The sequence below is a fragment of the Momordica charantia genome (assembly GCF_013281855.1).
Source record: "Momordica charantia cultivar OHB3-1 chromosome 11 unlocalized genomic scaffold, Mcharantia_2.0 BLBB01000011.1, whole genome shotgun sequence".
NCBI lineage: Eukaryota > Viridiplantae > Streptophyta > Magnoliopsida > Cucurbitales > Cucurbitaceae > Momordica > Momordica charantia.
The window spans coordinates 1,596,198-1,619,096 of NW_028275159.1; the positions used below are offsets into that span (position 1 = coordinate 1,596,198).

General features: G+C 35.9%; 4 protein-coding genes and 1 pseudogene across 7 annotated transcripts; 4 read left to right on the forward strand and 1 right to left on the reverse strand.

The window, feature by feature from the left end:
- The first annotated feature begins 1,337 nt into the window (after positions 1-1,337).
- Positions 1,338-3,988, forward strand: GA3 (GA requiring 3). Its single transcript, XM_022284141.2, has 9 exons — positions 1,338-1,725; positions 1,839-1,999; positions 2,123-2,284; positions 2,362-2,502; positions 2,584-2,838; positions 2,932-3,093; positions 3,198-3,392; positions 3,467-3,828; positions 3,927-3,988. The coding sequence occupies exons 1-8, from the start codon at positions 1,557-1,559 to the stop codon at positions 3,779-3,781; spliced, it is 1,560 nt and encodes a 519-aa protein (XP_022139833.1). The 5' UTR covers positions 1,338-1,556; the 3' UTR covers positions 3,782-3,828; positions 3,927-3,988.
- Positions 3,989-4,035: 47 nt separating this feature from the next.
- LOC111010633 (Transmembrane amino acid transporter family protein) lies at positions 4,036-7,570 on the reverse strand. The gene is made up of 5 exons (XM_022284120.2): positions 6,902-7,570; positions 5,661-5,794; positions 5,075-5,502; positions 4,857-4,988; positions 4,036-4,768 (listed from the first exon to the last, which is right to left on the reverse strand). Exons 1-5 carry the CDS (start codon positions 7,282-7,284, stop codon positions 4,283-4,285), a joined length of 1,563 nt encoding a protein of 520 aa, XP_022139812.1. The 5' UTR covers positions 7,285-7,570; the 3' UTR covers positions 4,036-4,282.
- Positions 7,571-12,635: 5,065 nt separating this feature from the next.
- LOC111010591 (thylakoidal processing peptidase 1, chloroplastic) lies at positions 12,636-16,277 on the forward strand. Of its 3 annotated transcripts, XM_022284095.2 has the most exons (7): positions 12,636-13,614; positions 14,300-14,368; positions 14,464-14,532; positions 14,663-14,749; positions 14,844-14,911; positions 15,101-15,206; positions 16,118-16,277. In XM_022284095.2, the coding sequence occupies exons 1-7, from the start codon at positions 12,910-12,912 to the stop codon at positions 16,136-16,138; spliced, it is 1,125 nt and encodes a 374-aa protein (XP_022139787.1). In that variant the 5' UTR covers positions 12,636-12,909; the 3' UTR covers positions 16,139-16,277. The 3 variants fall into 3 exon arrangements, 2 of the variants coding, with proteins under 2 accessions (XP_022139787.1, XP_087976095.1); XR_015788936.1 differs by lacking the exon at positions 16,118-16,277 and having other exon boundaries at positions 14,844-15,014; positions 15,101-15,462; XM_088119969.1 differs by lacking the exon at positions 16,118-16,277 and having other exon boundaries at positions 12,637-13,614; positions 15,101-15,462.
- On the forward strand, positions 16,188-17,905 carry LOC148207998 (signal peptidase I). The gene is made up of 4 exons (XM_088119660.1): positions 16,188-16,283; positions 16,370-16,684; positions 16,769-16,825; positions 17,153-17,905. The coding sequence occupies exons 1-4, from the start codon at positions 16,188-16,190 to the stop codon at positions 17,903-17,905; spliced, it is 1,221 nt and encodes a 406-aa protein (XP_087975786.1).
- LOC148207999 (serpin-ZX pseudogene) lies at positions 17,807-21,021 on the forward strand (annotated as a pseudogene). Its single transcript, XR_015788937.1, has 3 exons — positions 17,807-17,948; positions 19,612-20,015; positions 20,118-21,021. The product of XR_015788937.1 is annotated as a serpin-ZX pseudogene (transcript).
- The last annotated feature ends 1,878 nt before the right edge of the window (positions 21,022-22,899 follow it).

Sequence of the window (22,899 nt, forward strand, 5' to 3'; positions counted from 1 at the left end):
ATTATGAATTCTTTTAATATATTTAATTATTGTTTCTTACCAAAAAAAATTAATATAATGCTAACCTTCAAAATTAGAAGATATAATTGAGGACTCAAACATTCCTTTACAAGGTAGTTAATATAATTTTCTTTTTTAAGTTAAGCTATATCTCCACTCACTCTACTCAATTCGAAAAAATGTCGCCACCCAGAACATATCTCAACGAGTTAAGGCACATATACTAGGTTGAACTAAAAAAAATGTCTGATCTTAGCGTTTCTAGTTATTGGGGAATCTGGACTTGATGCAAACATTTAAATTGTTTTATCTCATTCTTAAATAATTGTCATTAATCTTTTTATTAATCCTTTTAACAAAAAAATTGAATTGCTTTTTGAAATGTGTTGTGTTAATTTTTTTGTAAAATAAAATAAATTGATTATTGATTACATGTGAATGTTTTTTTTTTCTTTGAATAAGATTACATATGAATGTTAATCAATAAAATATATATATATATATATATATATATATATATATATCATTCTAAAGCCCTAAAAAGACCCTACTTTCTATTTATATAGTTTCAAAGCCAACCTTGCTTTCCTCTAAAGAAGAAGGAAAAAAAAAAAAGTCACCCTAGCTTGTTTTCTAATTGTCAATTTTTGTTTATATTCTCTATACTTTTTAAAATTAATATATTTGATATTTGATATCTATTTGTAAAATTTTAAAACAAATTTAATATAAAATAAGAACTTTTTACTACAAATTAAAAAATATTTAGGGAGTAAAATTACGTTAGAAAAAATAAAATAATTAAAATGGTCCTTTTAAAAATACAAAGATTAAAAATAATGATAATATAAAGATTAAAATCAGTTAGAGCCAAAATAAAATAAATTAAAATGTATCTTTTTAAAGTTTTATTTTTTTAACAAGGTGATTTGAATTTATAACCTTTTGACCGGAGCGGATAATAAAAACTGGAGAGACAATAATCAAAGTAAGTTGACCAAAAATGTAACCGAACGTATTGAATTAATTTTTCTTACAATTTTGTAGAGGAACATAGTGAATCCGTTAAAGAGGCGATGTCCAGATTCTGCGTTTGTCGTTTTGGTCAGATGGACATATTTCAACTTCCAAAGTGATCATCCAATTTCTGAAAACACCCCAAAAAGAATCAGAGCAAAAGCGCTAAAAAACAACTGCATCCAAACGGACCCAACAAATTTTTAAACCCTCTTCAACCTTTTCTTTTAATCTTCAAATTGAAGTTCATAAACACAAAGTATTAAGAAATTATATAATTTGGTTAAAAAAGGAAATCAAATTCACTCACTTGGCATATTTGCTGGCCTTGCATGTATTGCAGGTGGCCAGCACAGGTTTTTTTTTTCTGGTATTTAAATTGATTAAAAAAAACTTCATAGATTGGTAATTTTACCAAAAATTCTGTCCCTCCAATAATGATGATCTCAATTGTGAGGGACTCTCCAATTCAGCCCTCTTTATAAGAATCTCCGCCTGTGGAAATCTCAATCTCTGCATTCGGAAGCTCGGAGTTCAAAATGGCGATCGCTTCTGATACTCTCTCCTCCATCCAGCAGCTCCTCGAGAGTCTTCACGCGCCGCCGTACGTGGCGGCGGCTGTTCTGGGTGGGGTGTCTCTGTTGCTTTCGGTGTTTGTGATCGGAGGTTGGAGGAAGAGACACCGGAATCTTCTGCCTCCGGTGCCGGGTAACGATAACGGCTTCTTCCCCATTTCTCTCTGTTTTTTGAAAATAGTGAAATGGGTGTTTGAATCTGCCTTCGATTATTAATGGGTTTTCTTTTTGTTGGGGATTTTGCAGCGATTCCGGGGCTGCCGGTGCTGGGGAATTTGCTGCAGTTGAAGGAGAAGAAGCCTCATAAGACGTTTGCTCGGTGGGCGGCGAAGTACGGCCCGGTCTATTCCATAAGAACCGGCGCTTCCACTGTGATTGTTCTCAACACCGCCGAAGTCGCCAAAGAGGTACCCATCACAGCCCTTTTCAGGCCAACTTTCGCCGGAAAACAAATGGTCTCGAGTTAAATTACAAGTTTGGTCGTCGAATCTTCGAAGATTAGTGAATTCATGTGTGAATTAATGTTTCAGGCAATGGTGACGAGATACTCGTCCATTTCCAGTAGAAAACTAAGCAAAGCCCTCACAATCTTGACTTCTGATAAATGCATGGTTGCCATGAGCGATTACAATGATTTTCACAAGATGGCTAAGAGATACATATTAGCAAATGTCTTGGGAGCTAATGCTCAGGTTGTTTTATATTTCTTTCTTTTTCCCTTCTTTTCATTTTGGATTATTCTGATTGTCTGCTCTGTTTCATTGTTCAGAAGAGACACAGACAGAGGAGAGACACCATGATAGAGAATATTTCCAGCCACTTGTTTGCTCATGCGAAGGACTCTCCATCGCAATCTGTTAATTTTCGAGAAATCTTCGAATTGGAACTCTTTCGGCTTGCACTTAAAGAAGTGAGTTGACTCTGTTGTTATGTTTAAACATGAAACTTGTGTAGTGTGGGAGCTAAAAAGAGAGAATTTTGTGATTGGCAGACACTGGGGAGCGATATCGAGTCGATATATGTCAGTGAGCTCGGTACTACTGCACTGAGAGAAGATCTGTTCAGGATTTTAGTGATTGATCCAATGGAGGGTGCGATCGAAGTCGATTGGAGGGATTTCTTCCCATATCTGAGATGGATTCCCAACAAGGGTGTGGAGGATAAAATCAGGTCGATGGAGTATCGCAGGCGAGTGACGATGAAGAGCCTTATTGAGGAGTCGAAGAAGCGGATTGCAGCAGGGGAGGTAGTTCTTCATTCGCTTGAATAGAAAATAGGCCTATTTATCTACTCTGATGTAGAGAGTTGTTTGTTTTAACTTGGCTTGAATCTATTACAGGAAACGAATTCCTATGCTGAGTTCTTGTTATCTGAAGCAAAAACACTGACTGAGGATCAGATATCTATGTTGCTCTGGGAGACAATCATTGAAACCTCGGACACTACTTTGGTTGTGACAGAATGGGCTATGTATGAACTCGCTAAAGATCCTAAACGACAGGCAATTTCCGACCATCGCTAGCGTTTCGGTTGTTTTCTGTCTGTTCCAACTCTTAAAATCATCAAAACGAGTAATGATTCTTTGAAAACTTTTGACATTAACAGGACTATCTATATCAGCACATACTGAGTGTGTGTGGATCTGCTAAGCTTAAAGAAGAGAACCTGGCGCAGCTTCCATATCTGACTGCTGTGTTTCATGAAACTCTTCGGAAGCACAGTCCAGTCCCGATCGTCCCATTGCGATACGCTCATGAAGATACCCAGTTAGGAGGGTTCTTTGTTCCTGCAGGAAGTGAGGTAAGCAAACTCCCCTCCCCCGGGTGTAATTTGATGTGACGATATCCGATGATGTTTCATTTTTTCGTTTTCAGATTGCCGTGAACATTTACGGCTGCAACATGGACAAGGAACACTGGGAAAGCCCCGAGGAATGGAAGCCAGAGAGGTTTCTTGATGAGAAATATGACCCAATGGATCTGCACAAAACAATGGCCTTTGGAGGAGGGAAGAGGGTGTGTGCAGGTGCTCTCAAGGCAAGCCTTGTAGCTTGCACAACCATTGGAAGGCTGGTTCAAGAGTTCGAGTGGAAGCTCGGGGGCGGGGAAGAAGACAAGGTCGACACTCTCGGCCTCACTGCTCGCAAGCTCCAACCGCTGCACGCAATCGTAAAGCCAAGAACCAACTAATGGAATGGAAACTTCCTCCGCCATCCTTAGACAAGAATCTAGAATAAGTAACTATTATGGGACTCTTTGGACACCATTAGTCTCTGTTCAAAGAGAAATTAGTGTTTTGCTGCAGTTTAGAAGTTTAACTTTCGTTTTATTACAGGTGTGCACAGATCGTAAGCGTTTCGTCGTCGTGGAAATAACAAGTTCAAATTTTAGCTCAAAGATTTTTGTATGATGCGTGTTTGCATATGTTTTGGTAATTGAATGCATTTTCGAACTAACAATAGATTTTCAGATTGGAAACGAAACCATGAAACATCATCGACAAATAAACGACCCGGATTTTCCATGTCCCCATAGAAAATTGTACAAACTTTTAACTACCGATACTTCTGGCATCGATTATTTCGAGTACATAGCACGATACACACCTTCAGGACAATCTCATTTGCTTAGAAATTCAACTCCAGGTTGATTCTTGCTATATTTTCTTGTGCTGTTCTTGATGTTTTTGGATCAGCTGGGTTTGAAGAACTTCAACTTTAGTCCATTGTTGACTAAACTCCAGATTCCTCCAATTGAGAAAGCCAAACTAAAAGCAATGCCTAGCCAGCCCAATATCCAGTGGAAATACCAATTGAAACTGAACTTTGTAGGCTTTTTTATGAGCACCCACATGAAGCAAGGGTAAGCAAATGTGACTGGAAGAGTGAGTCCTCCTAGCAGACCAGCCAAACTGGAGAGGAAAGGAAGTGCTACTCCTATGAAGAAGTTGACAAATCCATAGAAAACACGGAAACCAGAACGGACCCAGATCGAGCAAGGGCGGTTCGTGCGACTTGTGTAGCTTGCTTCGAAGCTGTCGAAAACGGGCATCGAGTATATTTGGAAGCTGCTCAAACAATTGAATACAACTAGAAGGAAAGTGATGGCAAGAAGCCCTCTGGGAATATCATGGCTGTGAAATGCATACAAGGCATTGAGCATCCCTCCCGAAGGCATCTGCAAATCAGAAACGAATCGAAAAGTGAATACGATTGTTTCAAATCTCGCCGAGAAGAACTAAAAACTGCCAGTGATTGATACTCACAAGATTCCCATATGCCCAAAATCCTCCAATAGCAACTGGGAACAGGCAAGCTGCAATGAAGAAATAGGCAACTTTGGCTCCTCTCCACATGGGAACATGAGCAGGGTGCTTAAAAGTTGAAGGCATTGTTGCCTGAGAGACACCAAAACAAACACAATTTGGATAACGAGCAACTTGAGGAACGGTATCGAGTCTAGAAAGAAACACAAACTCCATACCTGAATTTCCAAAACTAAGTTATGACCTCTGAAGGCAAAGGCTACAATTCCAAGTGCATTCATGACAGAGAAGACGGAAGAAGAAACCGATGGCATCGAGAGGGGTTCGTACGAGACCGTCGGAGGCCTCTGCTGGCTAACAGAGAGGACCCAGACCATGGTGGAGTAAGTGATGGCAGTCACAGCTCCAATAAGGGAAAGTCCAGCAATTGAATTGAGGTTTGGCAGTTGAGAAAGAACAATACAGAGAGATGTAAACACAAGGTACCACTCCACTGTTGTCAAAGGATTTGATGAACAGAGTGGCCCACAAACAATTTGGAAAAAAAGTTTCATTGTCTCTCCTCCTATAAGAATCAAGGCTGTAGCAGTTCCTGCTGATAAATAGACAGTAGGAAACACAGCAAGCCACACTCCCAACCTTTCCCCTGAAAATCATAGACCAAAATCCTTTTACCAACCACGAGTAGAAGCACTGTTCGGAGATTTAAGAATACTTTCTAACAATGTATCAAACAACAATATATTGCAGCCTATAAGAATGAAAGATGTTATTTGATTTGGGAAGTTTGTAAGGAAATCTTACCAAATGCTGCTTCAGCAAGCTCCACATATCTGTTGTACCTTTTGCCTGGCACCGCTTCATGAAGTTGAACCAGAATCCATAGGGTGTAAAGTTGCCAGCAGTAGGCTATGGTTAGTGATAGTATTCCCCAGCTCCTACAAAATTATCACACAAAAAAATCAAAAAATAAAAATAAAAAATCAGAGGCGGTCAATTACATAACAGATAATACCAAGTCGGGGACAGTTAACATCAAATCTACCGTGAAATTGAAACCTCCATCTCTCTGTCTCTTTCACCAAACACAGAGACACAGACAGCACTGATTTGGGGACCATGATATGTAACAAATTAAATTACCGTTTGAACTTAACGGTTTGAATGTTTTATCCTATAGTTTTAAAAGTTTTTTTTTATATAGTTCTCATGGTTTTGTTAAATATCCCAAGGAAAAAAAAAAAAAAAAAACCAAAACATCACTGTTGTTATATATTTTCTTTAGACACGGTAGAGAGATAAGAGAATAAGTTATACGTAGAAAATAAGTGAACCTTGTCGCATCCTAATCAAAATCCACTTTTTTTTCTCTCTATGTCACGCAAGAAAACTATTACTATATAGTAATGATAAAGGCTAAAGTTTTTAATTTTCCTTTCCTATTACGTAATGATGATTCAGAGCCCGAAATTATGGCCTGTGGTCACCCTGCAAAGGGAAAAGTGGGGATATTTCGAGTAGGACCCAAGAAAGATTACACATTTCTGTCCTAATCAAATAAAAAGCATCAAAAGAAGATGACCCCCCAATAACAGAACAAGCTGTCGCATAATTTTGCTTGTAATAATGTAAAAATAGGAGCAAAAGAAAACTTTAGTGAATTGAAAACGTTGACCAAGTAGACCCCACAAACGCATAATCCTATGCTAAATTCTCTTATCAGCTTTACTCATGGTGGGTGGGACAAGGAGAAAGAAAAAGACACAATTCATCCAAATTCAAACTACTTAATTAGAGTTCTCCAAACCCACATGCAGAAGCAGGCTCCCTAAATGGAAGATTAAACTCCTCAAAAAAAATATAATCTATCCACTTTATTTGTGTTGATATAAACATATATTGAGAAATTTTCTATATGCTGAAGTAAATATGAGGGTGTATGGAATAGGGACAGAGCAAGACAAAAATAAAAGTGGAAATACTAAATATAGGTACTATGAAATAATTCAAGGACATTTTGAAAAATGTTGAAAGGTTTTGAGTACCAGCCGAGGAAGGCGAAGGCGACGGGCAAAAGCAGGGCCTGAAAGCCGATTCCGGCGTTGAGGTTATGAAACGCAGCGTAGTGAGCGTTCCCATTGCGGGATTCGGTGATGGGAAGCCAAGCATCCTGAGGGTTGAGTTTTGTGAGATGCCCCACTTCCTCTAAGTAACCCTTCATATTAATCAGCACCCGTTTCATCGGCGTTCCGATTGGGCTCAGAAACCGCGGCGATATGAACGACGTCGGAGTCCACGCCGTCGACGACTTGGCCTCCTTGGAACCCGGCCTCGGCGAGCGCTGCCCCGTCGGCGTCAGAATCTCCGGCGTCGACACCCGTGGGGTCGCTGGAATCGAAATCAGCTCCGTCTCAGGCCTCTCCTCCATGTCGATTGTTGCCAGTTTGTTTCTTCACAGTCCGGAAGCAATGGCTGTGTCTGTGTGTGGGTGGGTTTTAAAACTTCTCTGTCGCTCTGTTTTTGGGTTCGGGTCAGGTGCGTGAAAGTTTGGGAGGCAATGATTTTGTGGCCGTTGATTGTGAATGGGAATTTTGATTGATGGATTGAGCAGGGGCGTGGCGAAAATGGGTGAAACAGGGGTCAATCAAATCATGGTGTTTGTTTGATTTTGCAGCCAATGCAAGAATCAAAGATTTTCTATTTGCTGCTTTGGCTCCATCTTTCTCGACCCATCAATATATGCTACGCGCCACCGCACTACTCACCATCCCCGACAAAATTATTGCTATTAAATTTACTAATCACTCTTTTTAGTCTTTATTAGCTTTGTTTAAATTTTATTTCCAATTTGATTGTTTCACCTAGTTTTAATTTCGATTTTATGACCCACCTTGTATTTCGACCTGCTTTATAATTTATTCACTTTTTTAAATAAATATTTGCTAAAAACACTTTTTTTTATAGAAGTAGCACAAGTGCTTGATTTTAAAACTTGATTTTAATCATTAATTTAGGATATGTTTGTAAATGAAAGTAGAATAAGTTATTCAAAAGAAAAAATGAATCAGATATAATAATAATTTATTTTTCAAAATTTATACTTAAAAACAAAGATAGAAGTATGCAAAATCATTCTCAAATACACTCTTGTTCGGTTATACGGCGTCTGGAATTGATTTTATATATGCTGAATTTACACGGAGGGGGCAATTAGAAATGAAAAATGGAGGCGCGTGAGAAGAACGCGGTCGGTTAAGTCTGAGAGAAGATGTCAGAAGTGTGTGTCAGGGTCCCCGACATGGGCATGTGGTGTCTGTCTCTGGGCACGCGAGGCGTGCGGACCCAAATTCTGACCCGGATTTGTCCGGTCAAACCCGTACCCGCAAAACAGGACCCGCCATCATTTTTGTGTCACGCACTAGCACATCCATTTTCATTAATTGTGAAGGCGGCGGGAACAGAATTGAGATCGCTGATGGGCCTCCTATGGAAACGCGCTCCTTCGGAAGCCCATCCAGAATTAATGGTCCGTTTCCGTTATCACATTGGACAAAATGCGGCCACAGTCAACATTAAACCTCCCTTACAATAAATAAATAAATATATATTATATTTCTTATGAAACGAAATAAAATAAACCAAACAGAAAAACAACACCTTCTTGGAACTAATTGAGAGGCGATTAGTGTTAGAACTATATAAGAAAATATAACAAGCTATGCAGCATCAACTTCCTACTCATAATATGTTTCTCCGACATTTTTTGCAATATATAAATAAGGAATTATTTCTCTTGAAGGAAGATAGTTAGGCGCCAAAACAAGTATAGTTCAGCGGTAATTGACATATATCTCCAACTAAGAGTTTGTGAGTTCGACCCCTCACTCCCACATGGTATACTAAAAAAAGAAACTCTATTATATCAAATCTCAATAATGTCAACATGTGCATAACTTAGTGGTACTTAACATATACTTGTTCTCTCAAGGTCAGAAGTTCGATTTCCCGTACCCCAAATTATTGTACTAAAAAATCTTAATATTCTCCAATTAAATATGTTATTGTCCTAAAAATCTTATTTATAATACTTAAAAGAATCATTTATAAAATTATTTGAAAAGTAGTAAGCAAAACTTTAGTGGTCTTATTTTTTTCTAAACATACATGAGATTTGACATTTTAACAAGGGATTGGTATTCCAATGAGCTGAATTTAGATTAACAGGTTTGAATGGAAATAGAAACGTGAAAAAAACAACTAAAATAAAAATTTTAATGTAATATGATATGTAGAATTTGTAAAACTTAGCATTTAGGTTGGGTGAAAATAAAGGTTGACCATCACATCAACTTGTTCCACCAACAATCAGATGGCTGACGTAAGCGGTTATGTCACCTTCAGAATCTCCAACCCAACGGCAACAACCAACAACGTTTACCTTATCTATTTCTCCCAAATTAAATATATCTATGCTTTATATATAAATAATTGAGGTAGGCCAAAACTTTTTCCCTTTTCCTTTTCCAAAACTACCCTAAAATTTTCAGTAGATCACCCAACTATATTAATGTTTAATGCACCTATTTCAAAATTATTAATTTTATTGGTACGTTGTGAGTGTCCAATTCAGCTTAAGTAGGTATCAACTTTTTTTTTTCCTTAAAAATTTATTTATCTCTTGATTGCTCTAATTAATGACTACTCGGGTTAATTTATTTTTAAGGAAAAAAGAGACTAAGTCTACTAAATATCAGTATTTTAAAATAAATATGATAATATAAGTATTTAAATAATAAAAATTTAAAATTACTAGCTACAAAGTAAGTTATGGAGTCAAATTTTATGTTGTTAATAAACTATTACGTTATAGTTATACATAGATTGATAGTAGGTAGGTCATTAGTTTGTCTTTCTGACAAATAAATGTCAGTGCAGTTTTTTTTTTTTAATTTTTGTTTGTTGTTGAATTTTGACCAAATTTCATAGTTTTTTTAAGTGAAACAAAATTAAATTATTTGCAAACAAATATAAATTTAAACCCTTTTTTAAATGACAAAATAAATTTTTAAAAAACAAACATCAAGGACAAATATTAATAAATTACTTATTATAGACAATTGCATGAAAAAAAAATGGTTCTATTCCTGGCCTATAGTATATTTAATATGCAGTCATAAACAAGGTTCAAAAGGTCGAGAGACATGTCGATATCGATATTGGGGGAAAAGTCGATTTTCCCCCATGTCGTCGATATGTCGACATGTCTTTTTTTTCCTCTTCTTATTTTAAGGTTATTTTATTTTCATCATCTTTCTAATGTGTCACTACAATCTATAATTTGTTACAACCTCGATTATTGTAATGTTAGTATATTCAATGAAACATTCAAATTTTAATACTGTATAAAGTATAACTAATAAGATTTGGAATTTGCTTTATTGATAATTTATAATCTAATTTAGTAATTACTTACACAATTGAACAATATAGGTAAAATATTGACATATATAAAGATTGAAATAATCTTATAATTTTTTAAAAATAAAATATTATTATATACAAATAGTGGTGAAACATGAAGTAGAATAGGTAACTTAATTAATACCAAAAAATGATCTCGAAGGATCTAGTGCACTATCTTTATAACTTTGATATAAATTGCAATAATTCTCCCTGGTTATCCTAGACTGAAAGTTTTGAAAATAACTGTTCAAATGAGTAGAATATGAAGCACATATGGATCTAGATAATTTGGATGAATGACACGAAATTCAAGTATTTGAAAATTGTGTAAATTTGATTGAAAAATTGGATTGATTTGAAAATGTGTAAATTCAAATTTGAAGAGAGTAGGTAAAAAGTAAGAGTTAATTATAATTTAGAAATTTGTTTGGAAACCAAGTGGGCAATTATCTAATTTCCAAATGAATCATATTATGAAAAGCATTAAAGAAGTAGTCAAAAGTTTACAATTAAAGTTTACTTTACGTATTCAAATAATTTCCATCAATGTTCATTAAAGGGAAAATTTTTTTTCGATATTTCCATCAAAATCGACATTTTCATAAGTAAAATGATCATATTCATACATTTAATGGTTAAAGGTGATCAATTATGGGCTAATTAAGCTACAATTCAAGTTTTATTTGTTTACTCAAAAAATTTCCAACAATTTCCACAATTTCCATTTATTTTTCCGAAATATCCATCGACATGTCCGTAAAATAGGAACCTCGACATTTTGATCGACATTGACATTTTGAAGACTGATCATAAATGATGCCTTAAAACGATTTACCGCGATCCAAATATTTAATTATTGGAATATAATAAACATGATAACGACCATGCAAAATAACATTTTTATTTCACATAATTTATATATCCATTATATAATTGATTAGAGAGTTTGCAATCACTACGAAAACTTACCAATAAACTATTCTCATAGAATTATATAATTCATATGCCTTTTCTATTTTTATCTCTAACGTAATGAGCCTTAATTTATTTCCTAATCCAATCGATAATATTATTCTAATGTTAAAATTCGAGGGACCTTCTCAATCTTAAAATAGACTTCAATTTTAAATAATAAAATTAAAATTTTCTTTTAGAGTAAGTTGTGTTCGCTCTTTTTCGAAAGAAAATATTTTTAGAATCTGGTTTGATGTATGTGTTATATGTTTTTATTTAGGTCTGATTTTCACCATTATATTTGCATAGTCGAGTTTAGTTTTTTGTTGCGAAATTTCATATAGTTTACTGGTAAAAAAATATTGATTATACCATTTATTCAAAATCATAATTTAATTTAATGTGCCACGTCTACTTCAGCCGGTAAAAACATGTATCACTATATAAGTTTTTGTGACAAATCTCAATCCTACCATAAAAAGTTTAATTTAAATATTTCTAAATTGTATAACTTCTGCGTAGGTGTAAACAAGGGATGTATTGTCATTTCGTTTGGTGATTTGTTCAAATAATTTGTATGTCCGGGAAGTTCGCACGAAGCTCCGGAGCAAACTTAAAAGTCAAAGTCAAAAAAGTCGTCGATGTGTCGTCATCCATGTGAAGTATTATAATTTCAAACAGTTAAAATTGCCCTCTCTTACACCAATATTTACTACCATGCCATCGTCATAAATATTCAAATTTCATAATATATTAGGAAATTTAGAAATATTTTTGAAAAAGAAAAAGCAATTTGAGAAATCCCATGAAAACTTATAAGTTATGATAAGCCTTTTTAGTAAAAAACTTATAATTAGTTGACTTGCTAATCTACCCATAAAATGAGATAAATATAGAAACTAAAATGAATATTTAAAGTATAGGAATAAAAATGAACGAAAACTAAACAAATATTTTTAGAGTGTAAAGATTAAAATCGAAAACTAGATAGCTAGTAATATACCAACATGAGGTTCGAGCTCAGTTTAGCAGTAATTGAAACTTATCTTTAACCAAAAGGTCATGAGTTGAAATCCTCTCCCGGATAAAGAAAGTAAAAAGTGAATAGTATTTTAAAACCAAATATATATTAACATAACTTTTAAGTTTTAATTTTTAATTAATGCGGGCTCGGTTTGAATGCTGATATTAATTTAATGTATATATTTTTTGAGACTAATATTGATTTAATATTAGTAAGGAAAGTGGGAGAAGAAACGGCAGTAACAACTTAGAAGAAAATTAGGGGAGGGGCAGTATCGTAAATAGAGTTAGACAGAAGAGGCCAAATTCATTCCCTTTAAAAACCCCAGACGGCTCTGTATGCGCGGTGATTTTAGCTTCTCAGTTCTCCCACAATCCATCTCTGTAGAATCTTCGCGCTTCCTCTCCCGCAGAGAGAGCACGCCAAGAAAATTTCTCTGCTTCCTTGTTCAGATTCGATCGGAACTTAGCCACCACTTTCGATTATTTCTCTCTGTCGTTGGCTCACTTGTTTTTTTCCGGTGGAGATGGAAATTATCGCCTTTTAGGGCTTCGTTCTTTCACGTGATTATTCGGTGAAGACTCTCTTGTCGGGTTTTTCTAGATTGGGGATATGGCTATCAGGGTTACCGTCTCCTTCTCCGGCTATGTCGCCCAAAACCTTGCCTCCTCCGCGGGATTTCGCGTCGGAAATTGTCGCGCCGTTCACGAATGCTGGATTAGGTCTCGAATTTTCGGATCGAACCAGAAGCCGGAATTTGACCCTTCCGGCGCGGCAAGAAATTACCGTCCCGACATCCGACCCTCTAATTCGAAATGTTGGGTTAAGAATTCGGCATCGTCGTTTAGCACTCTCGCCGGAGAAATTGTTGGTGATAACTGTAGAAGCCCCCTTCTTTTAGGTTTGATCTCGATTATGAAGTCAACTGCGTGTACTTCCGTTTCCTCGCCGATGGCCATGGGCATATTTGGCGTTTCTTCCTTCAATGCCGCTTCGATTATACCATTTTTACAGGGGTCGAAGTGGCTACCTTGTAACGAATCGATTCCACACTCAGCAAGCGCAGAAATTGAGAGCTATGGAGTTTTTGACAGCGCCGCGGACGAGGGCTTGAGCAAGCCGCCGAATCCTCCGCGGTTAGAGAAGAGCAGCTGGTTTTCGCGGTTCTTGAATAACTGTTCGGAGGATGCGAAGGCCATCGTCACAGCTTTGACAGTCAGCGTACTCTTCCGTTCCTTCTTGGCTGAGCCAAGGTCTATACCTTCTTCATCAATGTATCCCACCCTTGATGTTGGCGACCGCATCTTGGCAGAAAAGGTCAGATTATGTTCTTCTGCTGAAGTTCTCGTGTTTAAAGAATTTTTATTGACTATTGGTCGGTAATTCTATATTTGAGTAACGAGTTGATTTGAAAATGTTTAAATTAGTATGCAAAATCTGTTTCCTTTTATCAAATGCTCTCCTAGGAAGAATTATTTGAATGTTCTGTTTTCTTACATTATTGTAGGAATGTTTTACAGTAAAATGGTTGTCGAGAGACATGGTTTTTGCCAATTATTTGCTCAGATAGAATGGAAGCTTATTTTGACTGTCACCTGTAGAATAATCCTGGAGAAATGTGGATGGAATGACAATTTTTAGAATGAGTAAAAATGGTAGTAAGAGGCACAGTTTTAACCAATTATTTGCTAAGGAATAATGGAAGCTTATTTTGATGGTCATCTGTAGAGTAATCATGGAGAAATATGGGTGGAATTTCTTCTGGGAAATTTTTGGGATGAACTTCCTTTTCTCTCTCTTGTATATAATATATCTGTGAACACTCCTTCCTTAAAGACTTGAATTTCCTTTTTCAGTTGTCAAATGACACTTTAGAGAGGATAATTGATGGAGAAGGTGTATGTGATTGTTGAAGAAGGAAGAGTAAAATGATAAATAACTGGTTCGATATTATCGACCACTTGTTCTTCATTAACTAAGTCATTCTTCTAATGCTTTTCAGGTATCATATTTTTTCAGAAAGCCGAGTGTTTCTGATATTGTTATATTTAAGGCTCCTCCAATCTTGCAGGCAAGCGACTAAGGTCTCTATCTTTATGAAGATTTTCCCTCTTATAGTTTAATCTAGTAGCTAATTTCTCCTTGAAAATTCTGGTGCATTTGCAGGAAGTTGGTTATAAGTCAAGTGACGTATTCATCAAGAGAGTTGTGGCAAAGGCTGGCGATTATGTTGAGGTTAGTGATTCTCAGCTGTTTGTATGATTCGCCCAGTTCTGAATCTTATTACTTACTAATCCTTTTGCATATAATTGAAGTATGATGGAAATTTCCAACTCCCTTACCGCATTTTGTTTTATCACCACAGGTTCGGGATGGAAAACTCTTGGTGAATGGTGATGCTCAAGATGAGGAGTTTATCTTGGAGCCGCTTTCCTATGACATGGATCCAATGGTAATATATCCTAATTTTCACTGATTAAATGTATATATATTTGGTAGACCATTTTCGCCACCCAGTTGATTGAATGTTATCTTTTGTCTTGCAGCTTGTACCTGAAGGATATGTTTTTGTGATGGGAGATAATCGCAACAACAGTTTTGATTCTCACAACTGGTAATTTGCCTATCTTGGATCGGATTTGATACTCTTTTCTCAAGAGAGCATGTTATCATTTATAATCTGGCAAACCAAACGAGCTCTGGTTTATTCTCATCGGGTTCGTAGTCGAATTTCATTAGATAATAGTAAAGGGTTAGTGCAGTACTGAAACACTTCTAACATGTTCTCTTATGGTTTCTCCAGGGGTCCACTTCCCGTCGAGAACATTGTTGGTAGATCGGTATTCAGATACTGGCCACCGTCGAAAGTTTCCGATACCACCACTGGCAGCAAAAATGCAGGCAAAGAGGTGGTAGTTTCTTGATCACCATCTGTTTCTTACTCTGTTATATCTTGATATTGATTCCCAAAATTACACATCCAAAATCTTTTTGGCCAATTTCTGAGGCCGAAGTAGAACTTGGGGATGGAAATTTCATTCATCTGTAAATTCTTTGCGGTTGAAACCGTAGCCACAGTTGTATTTAAATTTCATTTGATGACAAATCCATCAACATTGGCGTGGGAAATGATTCATGTGAAGAAGATGAGAGCATTTTTGGTCATTTTTCTTGCGTTGTGTTATTCCCACTTATTTGTTACGGAAATGTACATATTGTAGATTACATTGGTTTCGTGTATATATATTGCAAATTGTATTAGTAAATATGTTAACTATGTGAAGAGCTCGTTTAGTTCAAAAGTTCTATATTATATTAAAGAATTTTTGTTAAAATTTTACAAATAGATACCAAAATGGTTACTTTTGAAAAATACTAAAATAAATCAAAGTTGAAAGTAATAGATAAAAATAAATGTTTTGAAAAAATGGAGACCAAAATGAACTATGATAGTGTTTTAGCCCATTGAACGATAAAATAAAATTTCTCTCTAAACTTTGCTAGATCTACCCTTTTAATTTCATCAAATTAGGCTATCATAAGGTATAGAGGTAAAGGACCGTGAGTTTCAAACTCACGTGTTGTACTAAAAGTGCAAAATTTCGAATAATTATTTTCAAAATTCATATATTAGACGGGAAAGTTTATGAACTGAACTACAAAAGTCCAACACGAGTTGATTAAAAAAAAACAGAAAATAATAATAATAATCCAATAGGAGTAGATTAAAGTCATTCTGCAATTATTTAGTGGCGATGGACAAATAAAATTTTAATTAATTTCAGTTTAGTTCAACTCTCTCCATCTCATGATCTTTCAGTTTAGGGGGAAAACAGTATGAAAAAGTTATTCGCCATATCCTACTGATCGATTGCAACGAGCCAAAGGAGATGAAGATTCACCGTCGGACGCCATTGCTCTTCTTTCTCCTTCAACTTCAAATCGCCTCCTCGCTCTGCTCAAACAGCGATAATAATCTCTTGCAGGTATTCTTTCCTCAGATCTCGTATTTCAGCTCCAAACGCGAACCTCGGCATCTATACGATTTTACTAATTTTGTTGTTTTGATTAGGATGTTTTGAAGCAAATAGCGGGGAAGCAGGGTTGGGATTTAGAGGAAATGAGAATCTCGAAACTGGATGTTGGGACTCTGAGGTTTGGATGTGCGGAGAGCTATGAAATTCATCTGGAATTGGGGAAAACTCGGCTGTTGGCGAAATTTTCTGACGAGGTTTCTTCGTGGAGAAAGCCGAGTTATGGCAATGAGACTAGCTTCGGATCCTTAATTAATGACATCGCTTCAATTGCTGCAATTAGGTCATTCAAAATTGTGGGTCCTTTTGAATTGATGGTTGAAGGGGACGCCCAGCTTTCTCTCTTTTTACCAGTATGCCTACTTCTTTTACTTGCAAACTTTTCATCTTCCCCGCCTGTTAGCACATATACACATCTTTATTCTCTTTGAATGTAGCATTCTATGGCAAGCGGCAGAAGTTTGTTCATAAAATCAATTTGTAGAGATCATCTGGTAAAAATTAGAAACAAGTGAACAAACTTGGGAGTTTATCCACCTGTTACGAAGTCAAACAGTTTTGACTAGGAGCTATAAGTTCAATGCATGAGAATATCCATGAAATTTCAATGTTTGAGGTGAACATCGATAATTATACAATCAAGGCATTCTATAATTAAAAATGTCTTCATTCCATTGTCAATTGGTTATAAGTGTGTTTACTTGTTGCACCCATAATCTTTCTTTCTGTTTTCGTTTCATATTGCTAGCTAGACATTGTTTTGTGGAACTGGAGGTTAATTTGTCGGTTCCATTACTAATATTCTCTGTATTTTGACTCAGAAGAATGCTACTCATGTTGGTCTTAAACGAATTCTGGTGGGAGAAGGCATCACAGTAGAAGTTAGTGAAGCTGAGGAGGTCTCTGTGTTTTATTCGTCTGATCTTGCCAGGTTACTGGACCAAACCAGAATGACCAATGGGAAAACAAAATTTTACCCTTTCTGGCTTCCATTTTGCTTACCTTTGCTTCCTATCCGCATACTCGGGTCTGTAACATTGTCTGCTTACAGGACACGAAATCCCGATGATTACATAAGAACTACCTTTCTTTCCAAGGATTCAATTGAGTTATTGCCAGACAAGTGCTATGGTAGAAATACTTACACAAAGAAGTCTCCCCTACTTGATTCCTTAAAACTGCGGTTTAACACATTGGAAAGTGTTCTTCAACGTCACTTCAGTAATAGGATCCTTCAAAACAGCTTTCTGGGCTTTGTTAAAGTTAAGATGAGAGCATCGGTTGTCGTTTGGTTTCAGCTAGAAGTAGAAAGTAATATTGGAACGAATAGTAGTCGCTATGCTAAATTGACAGAGTGGAGAACCAGGCCGGCGGTTGAACGAGCTGTGTTTGAAGTATTGGCCAGGGTGAATGCATTGACATTGAGGCTGAAGTCTCTCACAGTTAAGAAGTTGAAGCCTTTGATCGTGGCAGATTCGATCGAATGGAGGTATCTGCTGCCAAATATATCCTTCACCAAGTTTCCATCTTTGCGTGTTCGTCCCGAAGCTCTAACGCTGGATGTCAAATGGTAGTCAGAACAGTTTTCGTCGAGATTCTTTTTCTTCACAGATAAAGGTAATATCCCTCACTTTTTGGCAAGCTTCCTTGTTTATATATCTGGTGGATGTATATTGTAAATGAACAGTACATATTTTTCTTGCACAATGCTACTGGTGGTTACTAGTTAATACAGCAATAGAAGCATTACATAGTTTTTAGGTTTGAATGTAGAGAACAATCACACACAGAGATGTAATAAACTAGTTTCTGTATATATGCATATTTGCATCTATGGTTCAGTTCTGTAGTTACTTCTTTAGTTCTGTAGTTGGTATTTTCATGTGGGGAAAGAGTTCTATACTACGCTTAAACTTCAGGATTGAAGCACAAATTATCGGATAAAATCCCTTAACATAAACGAATGTTTTGATCCAATCTCCTTAATTATCAAAGCATGTTAAAATTCCCATTTACATCCGTGCATAAACTAGAGCAGCTTATCAGACTTGAGTAGTAACCTTGTAACTAGGAAAGAACCTGCCTTACTTAACAAGCTTGTTTGATAGCCGGTTCAAATGATCTTCGTTCAGGTTATTATTAGCTAGGCAGCCACTATGAACTCAAAAGTTTATGCTCTTGGTACCTTTATTTGTGAGCTTGAAAATTTATGACAGTACAGAGATTTGAACAAAGACTGCTCTCATATCATCTTAAGCATGTTAAATCACCTATAAACCTTAAAATTTAAGCTGATGGGTTATAAATTTAATTATTTTATAGGATATCTAATAGCTGTAGCCAAGGATTTCACGTCAGTCTCTCTTAATAGAAGAACTCCAGCAGTCTAGTCAAAGTCCAATTAGAGTGAACCGCTCATAATTGTGTATTGGAAACCAACTAAAACATGTTATGGGGAGAGGGTGGATATATATATATATATATATATTTTGCCAATGTTGAATTAATTTATTAAATATATTTTAAAAGTTTTTTAAATTAATTTATATTAATTTCATTAATGTTATTAACTATAACACCCTTATAATGGGGACCTTTTTTATATTGAATATATTTTAAATTTTTTTTTTATTAATTTGATTAATATTATTTACAGGGGGACTTTTTTTTAATATTATAAAAAATAATTATTTAAATATAATCATTTGCAAACCATTTTAAAAATATTGCCCTCTCAATTGTCCTAAAACGAAAAATTATCTAAACTAAATATGGTTTAAAAAGTTTAGGAATATTTGTTTTTAAAATTATATTTATGTTAATAAAATCTAAATATTAAAAAGAAAATTATCATAAACTAAATATAATTTCGAAACTTTAAGAATGTTTGTTTATGAAATTAACTAAATGTTAATATATCAAAGTATTAAAAAGAAAAATGATCTAAATTAAATATAGTTTTGAAGATTTATTCTAAACTAAATGTTAATATATCAAAGTATTAAAAAGAAAATTATCATAAACGATAAGGACTATCCTAATAAAGCTCCTCCTCATTGTTGAGGAGACAAGTTTAGGAAGATTTTTCATCTGAATTGATGATTGTTTTTTCTAAACTATATTTAGTTTAGTTAATATTTGATCCCAAGAGAAAAAGTTTAGTTAATTTTTCATTTTAATATTTAAAATCTATTAACAATTAAATAACCTAAATAGGCGCCTACTGCTCTGCTCTCTCATTTCTCTCCAATCTCTACCATTCTTCTTCTTCTGCTTACAGTTACACCAATGGACATCGTTAAACAATCGGCGAAGGAACAAAACGACGTCGGATTGCGAATTCTGCAGCGACTACTCGAGATGAAACGCAAAGATTCAAACCTCGTGTTCTCTCCTCTGTCGATCAACATGATGCTCTGCCTCCTCGCCGCCGGAATTTCGAAGGGCCAACCGCTCGACGATTTGCTTTCCTTCCTAAAATTCAACTCCATCGATCAACTCAACTCCTTCCTCTCCAAGATTATCGCCTTCATCTTCGCCGATCATTCCGCCACCGACGGACCCTGCGTCACCACCGCGAACGGCGTCTGGATTTCCGACGATCTTCCTCTCAAGCCCTCGTTTCAGAACATTCTGGAGACTCTGTACAGAGGCAAATTGTATCAAGTCGATTTCGTGAACAAGGTACTACCGATTAATTAATTTGTTAGTTTTTAGAAATTATATATGTCTGATTTCTCGTCAATTCTATTCGTTGTTTGGTGATTGAGTTGAAATTGATATTAGTCGGCTGAAGTGGTGGAAGAGGCGAATTCTTGGGTGGAAAAGGAGACCAGAGGACTCATCCCCCAAATCTTCACCAAAGATACGGTAAATGAAAATAGCAGAATGATTTTAGCAAATACAGTGTACTTCAAAGCGGCGTGGTTGTATCAATTCTATGAAGAAGCAACGAAGAAGGAGGAATTCCACCTTTTGAATGGCGGATCTGTGGAAGTTCCTTTCATGCGTAGCAGTGCCAACCAGGCGGTTGCTGTTTTCGACGGCTTCAAAGTCGCATCGCTCTGTTACTACGAAGAATACGACGAACGCCGTTTCTCAATGGACATCTTTCTCCCCGACGCTCACGATGGATTGCCTTCGTTAATCCAGATTCCTCGATCGCCATGGCCCGCGTCATTCTTCCTTGGAGGTTGAGAAATGCAAAATCCCGAAGCTCGATCTCGAGTTCCGATTCGGCGCGACGGAAATTTTGGAGGATTTAGGGCTCGATTCGCCGTTTTCGATCGGGTCGGGTTTCACGAAGATGGTGGAGGATCCGGAGGAGAAACTACTGTATGTTTCGAATATGGTCCATAAAGCGAAGATTATCGTTGACGAAAAGGGGACGGAGGCCGCGGCGGTGATGGAGTGCGAAATGTGTGGTTGCTGCCTGGACATGAAACCGCCGGTGAAGATGAATTTCTTGGCGGATCATCCGTTTTTGTTTCTAATCAGAGAGGATGTGAGTGGAACTATTCTGTTCATCGGCCAGGTGCTTGATCCGTCCCTCCGCTGCTATATTATTTTTTTACTACAAGAATTTAACTTAGAAGTTCTTCGACCCGTACGAGTTGTTCTAGCAATTGATTTTCATGTGTAGGAATTATTTTTGACGTGGATTCTACTGGAATTGATTTATTTGAGAACAGTCTGACCTTAATTTAAAAAATTAAATCAATCTAGACAATGCCAGGATAAAATAAGATATAAAATGTCAACGGATAATTTAATTTATTACAAAACTTCAATAATAGAAGACAAAAAGTTAACTAATAAAAAAAGAGACTTAAAAATAGCTTTTTCTTGGAGAGTTGTAGAGGACAAAGTCTTAGTACTAGTTTTAGAAGTTAACTATGTGTAATAATCTTGATCATATATGCGTTATTAATGGTTTCTTTAATAATTAAAACTTTCATGTACATTATGGAGTAAAAAAGAATGTATTTCGTATGTACTTTGGAGTTGCAATATTTGTTGTATTAAATTATATATATTTCTTAAAATGGCAGAGCACTAAAAACAAAGAAAATTAAATAACATTTGCTTGCCTGGCAAAGCAAACAAAATATTCCTCCATTTGCAATTGCATTACAACAAATATTATTTTCTAAAATTTCTTATTTCCTAAATGAAGACAAGAGTAAGCACCTGAGCGATGAACAGAATAGTTCCACTCACATTTTCTCTGACAAGAAACAAAAACGGATGATCCGCCACGAAATTAACCCTCACCGGCGGTTCCATGTCCCAGGCGCATCCGGCCGTTCAGGTGGTGGAAGATCGTGGGCAATCCAGAGGCCAGAGGCCATTGGCGGTGGCGACGTTGAGGGCGGAATGATCGGCAAAGATGAAGGCGATAAGCTTGAAGAGGAAATAGTTGAGTTGAGTGATGGATTTGAAATTGAGGAAGGAGAGCAAATCGTGGAGCGGTTGGCCCGGCGGCGAGGAGGCTGAGCATCATGTTCATCGACAAAGGAGAGAACACGATGTTCGTTTCGTTGCCTTTCGTCTCGAATGCGCAATCCGACGTCGTTTTGTTGTATCGCAAATCCTTCGACGCCCATTACAGTCTATAACCAGATCAGAAGATTGGTAGAGTGTAGCCTGTAGCGTAGGGTGAAGAGATACTGAGATTTGATTGGGCAGAAAATTCGAGAGAGAAATTTGTGAGACTGAGTCACTGAGTCGTGTTAGCGCGGCGGGTGGCTTTTATCCATTAGGGTACGTTTTTTGTTTTATTATTATCATAATATTGATTCATTTACCCATAAATCGTGTAGAAGAAGAATTAAGGAAATCCTGTTCATCTCCTACCATTTATATATATAATCTACTTTTGCTTTTTCTTTCTTTTTTCTTTTTTTAATTTTTTGAAATAATAATAAGCAATATTCGACCACCAAATTACTCGGGATTAAGGTACGAGTTTCATCAACTATCCAGAAATTTTCCATGTACTAATTTTTAAGGTAGGTAACTATTATGGAGTTTGAACTCATTTTCACACATCCTTAGTCTTTTTTTTTTTTAGAAAATTTTCCATATATATATATATTTAGTACCAATGACATACCAAATAAGTCCGTAGTATTTCAGTAAAATTGCAACACTACAAAACAAAACGCAACACAAGTCACAAAATAATAATAATAATAAAATAAAAAATTTGACAACATTTTACATGTCAAAACTAAACATAATATCCCTCCATTTGAAACAAATATTTTTTTTAAATGGAGAAAATTTGTCTAACTTCCTCTTAATATTCATAATTTAAGAGGTCCGGAATTCAAGAGAGTAACATTAATTTTGCCTGATTTATTTATGAAAATGTTGTAAATTTATGTAATATTCCAAAAGTGTCCATACGAATATTGATATAATTTATACATTAATTTAATATAATTTTTATTTATATTGGATTTGTTTTTATTAATTTAGTATTTTCTTTTATGTATTTTGTACGATAAATTAATTCATATTAATATAAGATTTGTTTAAAAAAATATTAAAAGGTAGAAGAAAA

What these genes read in the sequence shown, in the direction of transcription:
- GA3 (XM_022284141.2), top strand. Translation starts at nt 1,557, where the DNA reads ATGGCGATCGCTTCTGATACTCTCTCCTCCATCCAGCAGCTCCTCGAG. An exon ending in CCGCCGAAGTCGCCAAAGAG is followed by an intron (nt 2,000 to 2,122) that starts GTACCCATCACA and finishes TTAATGTTTCAG; the next exon opens with GCAATGGTGACGAGATACTC. An exon ending in CTAAAGATCCTAAACGACAG is followed by an intron (nt 3,094 to 3,197) that starts GCAATTTCCGAC and finishes TGACATTAACAG; the next exon opens with GACTATCTATATCAGCACAT.
- LOC111010633 (XM_022284120.2), bottom strand. Translation starts at nt 7,284, where the DNA reads ATGGAGGAGAGGCCTGAGACGGAGCTGATTTCGATTCCAGCGACCCCA. An exon ending in GCCTTCGCCTTCCTCGGCTG is followed by an intron (nt 5,795 to 6,901) that starts GTACTCAAAACC and finishes ATAATTTTGTAG; the next exon opens with GAGCTGGGGAATACTATCAC. An exon ending in ACTTAGTTTTGGAAATTCAG is followed by an intron (nt 4,989 to 5,074) that starts GTATGGAGTTTG and finishes GGTGTCTCTCAG; the next exon opens with GCAACAATGCCTTCAACTTT.
- LOC111010591 (XM_022284095.2), top strand. Translation starts at nt 12,910, where the DNA reads ATGGCTATCAGGGTTACCGTCTCCTTCTCCGGCTATGTCGCCCAAAAC. An exon ending in AGGCTCCTCCAATCTTGCAG is followed by an intron (nt 14,369 to 14,463) that starts GCAAGCGACTAA and finishes GTGCATTTGCAG; the next exon opens with GAAGTTGGTTATAAGTCAAG. An exon ending in GCAAAAATGCAGGCAAAGAG is followed by an intron (nt 15,207 to 16,117) that starts GTGGTAGTTTCT and finishes ATGATCTTTCAG; the next exon opens with TTTAGGGGGAAAACAGTATG.
- LOC148207998 (XM_088119660.1), top strand. Translation starts at nt 16,188, where the DNA reads ATGAAGATTCACCGTCGGACGCCATTGCTCTTCTTTCTCCTTCAACTT. An exon ending in GCGATAATAATCTCTTGCAG is followed by an intron (nt 16,284 to 16,369) that starts GTATTCTTTCCT and finishes TGTTTTGATTAG; the next exon opens with GATGTTTTGAAGCAAATAGC. An exon ending in AGCTTTCTCTCTTTTTACCA is followed by an intron (nt 16,685 to 16,768) that starts GTATGCCTACTT and finishes CTTTGAATGTAG; the next exon opens with CATTCTATGGCAAGCGGCAG.